General features: G+C 49.4%; 1 protein-coding gene across 5 annotated transcripts in view; it reads left to right on the top strand.

Annotated features, from left to right (window-relative positions):
• Window positions 1-7185: 7185 nt before the first annotated feature.
• Window positions 7186-10372, top strand: part of RASGRF2 (Ras protein specific guanine nucleotide releasing factor 2) — a 131147-nt gene continuing 127960 nt past the window's right edge. For all 5 annotated transcript variants that reach the window (XM_036402968.2, XM_036402967.2, XM_054517851.1 and 2 more), the window contains exon 1: window positions 7186-7549. In XM_036402968.2, the coding sequence (XP_036258861.1) occupies window positions 7265-7549 (285 nt within the window). In that variant the 5' untranslated portion in view covers window positions 7186-7264. The remainder of the gene's footprint in view (window positions 7550-10372) is intronic.

The raw sequence follows: 10372 nt of genomic DNA, 5'->3' as shown, positions 1-10372 counted from the left end.
GTCTGCATGTGTCAGAAATTTAGAATTATTTCCCCAAAGCCATTAAACACCCAGAGCAAGAAATAGAGCACAGATCATCAGAAGTATTTTCATGTTGCCTTTTCCTTTGGTGAAAAGTAGCACCACTCAGACAAGGAATAATCTCACTCAACATCCTTGAGTATTGACAATGTAAGTTTATCATTGATACAATCAAACAGGATGGCAAATTGCAATAAATACAATTTTCAGCACCACTTGCAACCACCAGTGTATAACGAAAGGGATGTGCTAGCATTTGAAACAATACAAGTGACCCAAGAATTGAAAACAAACAAAATAATAAAGGCGTGAACACATTTTTTTTTCATTTTCTGGTAACATTATTATTTTATGTTCTTACTATGCATCCAAGGAGAACCTACTTGTGAAAGAAACTCCATTTCTGCAATAAAAGGACCAAGTGTACTTTGCTTTGGATGCAGGCCTTGGCTCATTTTAGCATGTAGCAGTAGTGGCTTTGTGACAAGTACAATAAATGTTTAGTTTTGTATTTTGCCTAAAAATACATATATGGATAAATTCTAAGTGCAATTAATATACATATCCCCTGGAAAGCTTCCTACCATTAATGATGAAGTTACAAATTTTATGTAAGTTGTTGATACAATTACAGATGGATATTGCTGATTTTTTTCCACTTTGAATTGTATTTCTCTGAGCTATTTTTTCACTTTTTTTCCTCTCCATTCCCCTCTCCCCCCACATAAAATTACAACCCACACCTCCCAGGCAGCTACAAGACTTCTCAGCTGAGAATGTGAACCACACAAATACGGTACCAGGAAGAATGTACATTGTCAACAGTGGGTCAGCAGTTACAGACACCTGCTCTGCACTTCCCACCTGCCCAGAAAGCCCCACAATAAACAGGGGCCTGCTGTAAATCTCAATTCCTTTGCTGTTGTTTAACAAGAGGTTGTGTGGTGTATCTTTGCTTGCATGTGAGGGGTGAAAACATTGGCTCAGATCACTGTTGTCAGGGCTGCTCTGCCTACAGCCTTTTAGGATTATTATTATTTTTTTTTTTCTTCTGCTGCTACACACATTTTCTCCAGGCATTTGTGCAGCCCCAGCTGCATTTGAAGAGATTCGTTGTAATGATTTTCAGCGCCTTGCATCCGTACCAATAACAAAAGCAATGTGGAGGCATTGTCCCTGGATTTTCACACCACCCTGGGAGGATGAGGGTGCCCTGCACTGTTTGATTTTGTGGCCCTCCAGGCTGGGTGCAGGCAGGAGCTGCTCAGCTGCACAAAACAAACATTAAATGTCTCTTTTGAGGCTTCCCCGGGGAATGCAACTGGTGGAGTATCAAACCTGCCTCTATTGAATTATGCACCCCTGTGGCAGATTATTTGCAGGCTTCATGCCAGATGGAGAGAATTCTCTGTATCAGCATCAGGCCTTGTAAACATCACCATTTCTTCCCAGGGTTACTTACTTATTCCAGATGGCACCCGCTGCGCTCTCTCTATCTTTCTTCCAATCTGTGGGGCTTACTTTTTCCCAAGAAATGAGAGTGCTTTAATATTTTACACATTTTTCCTATTTCTATGCCAATATGTGAGAGTATCTTGACAGAATAAGCAAAGAGTGATTTGCATTCATACTCGGTTCGCACGGAATAAGGAATAAAAAAAAAAAATTAAAAAGAAAGAAAATTTTATCCTACTTTGTCTTTTTAATTCTAAAGTAATTTTCCCAGCTACCAAGGGCTTTCTGAAACTGAGAGCAATCACAGCCCAGAGTCTGCTGATCCCCCTGCTCTCAGGAGCTCAGCCATCACACTGCCTCTCCCAGCTCACATTTGGAGAGCATTATGAAATCTGTGTTGGGACACGCCAAAGCCTCTGGAACACTGAGAGCACTAATTTGAGATATCTCCCCAGAACGTCGAGACAGTTTCATGCTGTAGCAATTTGTGAGCTGTAGGACAATACCCTTCTTAAGGACACCACACTAATCACAGGGTCTGTGAAATTCTCATTACACAGCTCCCAGAGCAGGGGAAAAGGGAGTAATCTCTGCTAACTTTCAAATTCAGGGCTCAGCTCTGGCAGTCGTGTTTCCAACAGGCGAGCCCTCAATTTTCTCCATATGGAAATTTCAGTCATGTGAATAAAGTTTTGAAGCATTGTTGTCACTATATTTTGCATTTAGCGCTTAGCCAAGGCTTGTTGCATCTGTATTAAATAAAATAGTCCTGGAACTTTTAATTAACATGTCTGGTCAACAAGCTGAATCCTGGCTGTTCCCTTTTACTCCCAGCTGGCAAACCTTTTGCTGAAAAGGAACCAGCTGAAAACAGGCTTAAGGAGGAAAGCTGCTGTCTTTTCTCCCCCACGTGATTTCAGTGCTGATTTGGACTATCAGCATTTCCACATCTGAAATGCCACTTTCCTTCCCAGCGCTGCCCTGGACCCAATCCTTTCCCTTCACCTGCTGTGTTGCACTGGCCCTACCCAGGGCTGTGGTACCCAGCCCTGCCCTCCTCTTTCTCCCCCATTTGTTGCCCACCCCTCCTCTCTTGTCCTGCCCCAGGTCCTGCTCTCACCCCCAGCACCTCCGTGGGTCTTTCCCAGCTCCTCTTTGCCCTGCTCCAGCCATGCCAAGCACCCAGGGCTCTCCTGCCACGGCTGCCTGGCTTTCTCCAGGCTTCCCTGCCCGCTCTGCCCCAGCTGCCCCTGCCCTGCCCTGGTTTGTCTCCTCCAAGCCCTCCAGCTCACAGGGTTTCCCTCTGCTCTCTGCCCACCATGCTCTCATTACCATCTGCCTCCTGCCTTACCAGTGGTATTTCTCCAGTTTAATTGAGTCCCTTGATTCCAGCTTTTCTCTTTTTTTTTTTAATTTTTTTACTTCTGGTTTTGATTTTCTCCAGCCTGACTGTGAGACACCTTCTGCATTGCATTTATTTCTCTCGTTTCTTTTCAACAGTCCTTTTTATTTTCTCATGCTGTCCTTGACCACAGGCAAGAACTCACCAACGACCTCTGCAGACACACCGAACTGTTTCTTTCAGAAGTTGCTCTATAACCCTATTTAGCTATTCTTCTCCCAAAATACCAGCAGCAAATATGCCAGCTGTGTCCTGGGGATGCTGCCTGTCACAGAGGGCAGCACGTAGTCCCTGTACTCCTTTCTTGCCTCTAGGGATCTGATCTTGTGCTCAGACTCAGTGGCTCCTGGCTTGGATGGTCCTCCTGTGGTTCTGCAGCATTTTGCACTAAGAGGTTAAGGCATGATCATTAAAAAATTTAATGATGATGATGATGATGATGATGATGATGATGATGATGATGATGATGATGATGATGATGATGATGATGATGATGACATCCTCACCCGCGTAACAGGTGATTTGCAGTTGTCTGCCTTCTGCTGGAGCTCCCACTGGGTATTGGGCTGGGATTCCTGAAGGAGGGGATCTCATGGACACCTGTGTCACCACCTCTCTCACCCCCCTGAGCAGCCACAAGTAAATCCATCAGGAATGAATTGCCACTGTGGTATACACAGTGACTTAAAGTTGATTTAGCAAGGAAATTCCTCCCCAAAATGTCTCCACAGAACAGGAATAGTAAGTCTCAAAGGGCGTCATCAGTTGTATTAAACCCAAAGTTCTTTGCAAGATATTCAGGACTTAGAATGGTAGAGATGTGAAGTGTGTATTTCACAATCTTCCTGCTTTATCAGATAACTGAATCTTAGCTGAATGTCACAAATATCTTTCAGCCAAGTTATACTCTGTGCCTCGAAGAGCAAGCGATTAGATCAGCAAAAATGAGTAAAATCACAGAGAAGAGACTGGTTCAGTTCTGCTTCTCAAACCATCGGCAGGAGGAGACACAGAGGGGCATTCTTAGTGAAACTGGGTTTTTTCCCCCAGAAATTATTGCAGCACTTCTTCAACAGCTTTACTGAATCGTTTTGTATTTGATACATTACCTTGATATGAAAATGCAGATAGTGATTTAGTGACATAAACATATAAAAATAGAGCACATATATACAAAACCAGACATAAAAACTGTAGTATAATGTTGATAACTTTTCCTCAATTGCTTTAGTCAGTTTTTATTACTTTTACATTAACAATACTTTTTCTGAAGTGCTTTTTAGGATAGAGGCCTAAATTTTACATGATTTCTAAACTAGATTTTCTAGATTTTGTTCCTGTCACCCAGAGGATTGACAACTCACTGCCCTGCTCCCCACATTCCCAGGGACACTTCTGGGTATGGGACTCAGCAATTCCACTGTTGTGGAACACAGCTCTATGCATTTCCCTGCTTATGGCATCTTTGAACACCTGGCACTGGACTAGTTCCCAGAGGAAATTTCAGGTCAAATGTAGGCTAATTGGGTCAAATTATCTCTGCTGATACAGTACCACAACTTTCCCCTGTAGTTCTACAGCGAGGTCCTCGGAGCCCATCCTGGCAACATCCTGGGAATGTGTTTTTATAAATGAATGCCCTGGAATTAAAATACAATAAAATGAAGATCAGGATATAAAATAAGGTAAAACAGTGTGCTTATCTGTATGTTCTCTTCCTCAGAGCCCTATGGAATAAATTACATCCACGGATTCCTTTACATCTGTTTGCACATATAAATTGATCGTGTTCATACATATGAATTTGGCCTAGAATTCCTTTTTTTTTAAAGCACAAAAAGCCCTTCTTTGATGTTGATAATGAAGAATTTTAAAAAATAATCCCATATAGATACACAGATACATTTGGATGTATTAGATAGTATATATATTCATATATATGTTGTAGATGTTTAAAGCAAGAAAAAGGTTGTGCTTGTATGAGGATGATCAGTGATAAGTGATAAAGATAGTATCATGGAGAGCACTAAATAATACTTGAACAATAAAGGACAAGCTGATGGTTACACAAACAGCATTCACTGTAGTGACCAGGAATATTACACTCCTTTTAGTTCCTATAGATTGCTGTGCAATGACATATTCAACATTTTCAGCTGAGGAAAAGTGCCTGCGTGTCTAGGAGAAAATGATGTAGTCAAAGAAAACCCTCTCTTTCTTTCTTCCTTTATAAATAAAATTTACCTCCCGTCATTTATTTCTTTCTGTGTGTCTCAGGTGACCCGGTGGAACACATGATGTGTGATCATTCGTGATTTGTGCAAAAGCTGTATTAAAGCACAAATTACGTCAGCTGGGACAAAAGCCTGCAACTTTATCTTGGCAAGGATGGGCTCTTGCTGTAGGATTTCACCGTGATGTACGACGTGCTTGTTCTGGAAAGCTGCAGCTCCTCACTGAGTGTCAGATGTCTGCACGCTCCCCGGAGTGGCAGCGTGCTGGTTCGGCTGCCTTGCCCTTTGCTGCACAGAATGCCATGGAATTCCACGCAGGAGCTGATGCAGCGGCTCAGCCCCGGCTGGGAGGAGGCACCAGAGGGGCCCCAGTCCTGTCACACCTGCCAGGTGCTGCCCAAGCCCTGCCCAGAGCCTGGGCTTCCCCGGCCTTGATGTGCTGGGCTCAGATTTCACTGTGAGAAGGCACAAGGCAAAGGAACTTCCAGCAGGGTTTGTGCATCTGCTTGTGTTTTTCTAATACAAAATTGTCTGTCGGCAAGATGAGAGCCTTGCAACCCTGCACGGGCCCGTGGTTCCTGCAAATAATGCACAGAACCACAGGTGCTGACACAAATCACACGGGAAATATTTTCTAACTCATTCTGCGCATTATACGGCAATACTGAATATTGTTAACTTCCACATTTTTATTCCTTTTTCTTTTTTACTCACGAGACGCAGCAAAGCGAAAGGGAGGGAGAGCTACATATGCAAAATACGTTTTCAAATGAAAGACTTCCAAGGCTTTTCCCGAAAGAGCCCTAGGAGGAAGTTGAAGTCGCTAAATTTCCATACTGGTGTGTTTCATGTAAAACAGCTCTGGCCGCCAGCTCGCTGGCCGGAGTTTACTGGCCGTACCGAAGGTGTGCAGGTGCCGGGGCGCAGGAAGGAGCCCCTGCTGCCTCCCTCGCCCCCGGGCACTCCGGAGATGCTCCTTTCGGCGTGTGCAGCTCCCCGGCGCTGCAGCCGGCACTCGGGATCTGTCAATGGTCCCGTTGGCGGCAGGCGAGCCCCGGCAGAGCCCCCGCAGCCCGAGCCGGGGCTCTCTCTGCGCCCACCGGGACATTGCGGGGCTGGGGTCACACCTGGGACGCTCCCCGGCGCCTTTATCGGCCTGAATTTCGGGTTTAAAGTGACAGGTTTCTGGTATTTCTCTTGGGTTTCCCTGCTGCCTTTTGCTCTAATTCTTTCGCCACAGCTCGGGAGCGAAGTTACCCGGCTCCGGCGGCCGCGCTCGCCCGGCCCTGCCGCTTTCCAAGATTTTCGCTCGAAGAACGGGAGAAGGCGGAAACTATCGAGAAACCACGGGGCAGCCCCAAATCACCCCGCGACTCCCGGCCCCGGCCCGGACAGCGCTGCGGGGCCCGCGGGGAGCCCCGCTCCGCATCCCGGAGGACGGGGGGACGGAGAGGGATGGGAGGAAGGGGGATGGAGAGGGATGGAAGGATGGGGGGACGGAGAGGGATGGGAGGATGGGGGGACGGAGAGGGATGGGAGGAAGGGGGGATGGAGAGGGATGGGAGGAAGGGGGGATGGAGAGGGATGGGAGGATGGGGGGATGGAGAGGGATGGGAGGAAGGGGGGATGGAGAGGGATGGGAGGATGGGGGCATGGAGAGGGATGGAAGGAAGGGGGGATGGAGAGGGATGGAAGGAAGGGGGGATGGAGAGGGATGGGAGGAAGGGGGGATGGAGAGGGATGGGAGGATGGGGGCATGGAGAGGGATGGGAGGATGGGGGGACGGAGAGGGATGGGAGGAAGGGGGCATGGAGGGATGGGGGATGGAGAGCGGCGGGATGCGGGGATGGGGGGAAGGGTGGAGGGGGGGCAGGGCCCCGGGCGCTGCGGCGGCGGCGACTTTGCTCTTTAAATCGCTCTCCAAAGCGGATTTACGGCTGATCCCCCACGTCAGCGCCCGGGGGGCCGCTCGCCGCCGGCGGTGCCGGTGCCTGGGGCGGCGGGAGGCGGCGCGGGGCGGGGCGGGGCGGGGGCCGGGGGACACTCGGGCGGGGCGCGGGGCCGGGGCCGCCCCGTCGGTGCGTGCCGGAGCCCATGAATTGCTCCGTGAGCGCCCGGCGAGGCTGCGCCGCGGCCGCGGGCTCCGGGCACGATGCAGAAGAGCGTGCGGTACAACGAGGGGCACGCCCTGTACCTGGCGCTGCTGGCCCGCAAGGAGGGCACCAAGCGCGGCTACCTCAGCAAGAAGACGGCGGAGACCAACCGCTGGCACGAGAAGTGGTTCGCCCTCTACCAAAACGTGCTCTTCTACTTCGAGGGCGAGCAGAGCGCCCGCCCCGCCGGCATGTACATGCTGGAGGGCTGCAACTGCGAGCGGGTGCCCGCTCCCAAGGGATGCGCCGCGGGCAGCGCCAAGGATGCCGCGCTGGACAAGCAGGTACCGCCCCAGCCGCGGGTGGAGGGCAGGCGGGGAGGGACAGCCGGGCCCTCGGGCCGCCCCCTCGCAGCCCCGGCGGTGCCGCCCCCGGCCCGGCCCCGCCAGCGGCGGCTCCTGCGGCTCCCGGGGCCAAGTGCGGAGCCGGCGGCTGCGGGGTCCTCGCTGGTGGCTCCTCGTTCCTCCCTGAGCCTTGTGTTTCCACCCGCTGTGGCAGCCGCCGGGTTTCGGTGCGCTGCCCGGAGAGGGGCGTTTCACAAGGCAGGTGTTGAGTGGTCTGGGTGCCAGCACTTCAGCCGTGTGAAGAAATGCAGCTGTGCTTTGCTCAGCGCAGCCGGGCTGCCGGGGGGCCGGAGTCCCAGAGCAGCACGGGGGCACTGTGAGGAGCCGCTGAGCCCTTCCTTCCCTGTGGGGCCGCCCCGCTCCCAGCGATGCTCTGGGGGCGCACAGCCGGGCCGGTGTCACGGGTGAGCCCGTGCCCTGGTGGCAGCCGGTGGCATCCCAAGGGGTCCCGGCCAGGCAGGTGTGGCAGCCCGGCCGAGCCGAGGTGGCGCCGATGGCACAGAGCCCGAGCCGGGTCCGGCCCGGCCGCCGCGGGGCTCCGGGGGGATTCCTTCCCCGGGGGGCGACCGTGACCTGCTCAATTCCCGCCCAATTCCTGCCCAATTCCTGCCCCGGCGGCCCAGCCGATCCTGCCCAAAGCTGATCTGTGTGACATGCGTGTGTCGGAGCAGCAGTGGTTAAACACTCGCGTGTATTACATAACCGGGAAGGAAAGGACGCTCTGCCTGCTCGGCGTGGATAGAGAGCGGGTGTCTTACCCACACACCTCCTGTTGCCTCATCTGAATTCTTGATCTAGTTTGAAATGTGCTCGAAGCTGGTCCTGGCGTGCCCTGGTGCCTTTCCCGCCGCACGGGAGCGGCCCGGCGGGGTTGGGGAAGTTTGGGTGGTTCCAGGAGCTGTTTCGGGCTGGCTGCAGGTGTTTGCTCACGCTTGTGAGAAAGCGACACAGAGCACAGCCGAGTCCTGAAGCCCAGCACACCTCCGAGCTGTCCTGGAGTGGTAACTCTGCAAGGAGAGCTCAGAGCCTCGGCTTGTATTTGTGTTTTTTGCCCCACCTGTAAATGATCCCGGTGTGCTCAGGCAGCCTCGTGGTCAAGCGAGCAAACTTCGGGGAGCTGGGGTGGTTGTACTTGTGTCATGTTCACCCTCCAGTTCCTGCTTGCTGCTTTGAGGCATGCTTTCATGGCGTTGTAAATGGAGTGCTGGAGGATCCCAGGTGATATTAAACATGGATGTTGCCCTGCCTTCTTTACACTGGCTTACTACGGTTGTTTATCGGCGGTGCGGTTAAGTTACAGCTTGACTTAGAGAACCGCCTGAAAACAAATCCCTTCCATGTCTGTTCTCCGGGAGCCTTAAGTTGTGCTTTTATAGTGATGAATGAGTTGTTCATAATTACATCTAGTAATAATTACAGGGCAGGAAGCTGAGCTTTTATTGCTTCAGACATCAACTATGCTGGTGCTTTCAAGAATAGCAGACTGCTATTAAAGAGGCAGAAGAATGCCTCAGTTTTATTTTTCTTTTTCATGGGATGCTGTTTGAATTTTCAAGAGAGATCATCAGGAAATACCCTTTTCTGTTCACCTTTTGCTTGATCCCAAGCTTTATTCAAAGCCTTTGAGTGTTAGTAGCTTTTACAGATGTTTAATCATTGAAGTGCACTCTTGTTTGTAAACACACACACAAACACAAATCTTTGCTAAGGTGTACAGGAAATTCCCTCAGTGGCCAAAACTGATCCACTGCAAGGAAAAAAAAGAATAAAAAGATTTGAAAATTAAGAAGTCTCTTTTATTCAGAAAATGTGCTCACATTCTTAAAGGTGTAAAGCAATAAGCCACGAACATTCTGTTTATTAACAGAGGGAGGCAAACTTTAATCAGATGATAATGAAAAGTCGATATTGCACATGCTAACCCCTGGCAGTGAAAAAATACTGCATAGATTTAATTTGCTTTGATTTCACCACACAAATGTATTAATGGAATGAAAAAAAGAAAAAAAAAAGAAAAAAAGAGGGAAGCTCCATGCCATTTTTTTTTTAAAGAATCAGCTCGCTCCAAAGAAGGGACAAAAGACAAAAGTTATCTGCTTTAGTTTGGGTTTTATTTACCTGAGTAAATTAGAGTGATATGATAGATATTAGGGTGATATGTGCTATAAAATTACACAAATGAGGGAGAGAAAGAGGAATTAATCACACGAGAGAGCTTCATCAGCATACCTTGAGTGGATATGTGAAAAAGCAATGCATTTTGTCCAAGTTACATAATAAAGATGACGGAAAATGCTTGTAGGACAGATAGATTTTGCTTTCCTTATCTTGCAGATCCTTTCAGCGTTGGTTTCCAGGTGTTTGGGCACTGACTGTGCCAGCTGAAACTCTGTAAATTGCCAGAGCTGAGTGGTGGGATGAGGGCTGGGCCGGGCTGTCCTGCACAGGACACAGAATTTTGGCCACCAGATGTGTCCAGGTGTGGTGTCCGTGTCCCAGCCAGCCCAGGTGCTGGACAGTGACACATTCCACCTCCTGGGATGTTAAGGTGTGACAGGAACCACCATTGGGAGGAAGGTCCAAATGCCTTCATAAGATTTGCTCTGATCTGGCATCATTAAGGGCCTGAGAAATAATTGCCATGGCACAATGTGCTTATTTTGCCTTTTCCATTAACATATTAGTATGTTTGGGTTTTTTTTTCCTTCACAGGGGTATTTGCTTCAAAGGAAAATCTGTTAAAAGTACAGAACCTGTCTTGAT

The sequence above is a fragment of the Molothrus ater genome, chromosome Z (assembly GCF_012460135.2).
Source record: "Molothrus ater isolate BHLD 08-10-18 breed brown headed cowbird chromosome Z, BPBGC_Mater_1.1, whole genome shotgun sequence".
In the NCBI taxonomy this organism is placed as follows: Eukaryota; Metazoa; Chordata; class Aves; order Passeriformes; family Icteridae; genus Molothrus; species Molothrus ater.
This window is presented reverse-complemented; position numbering and strand designations above follow the sequence as displayed.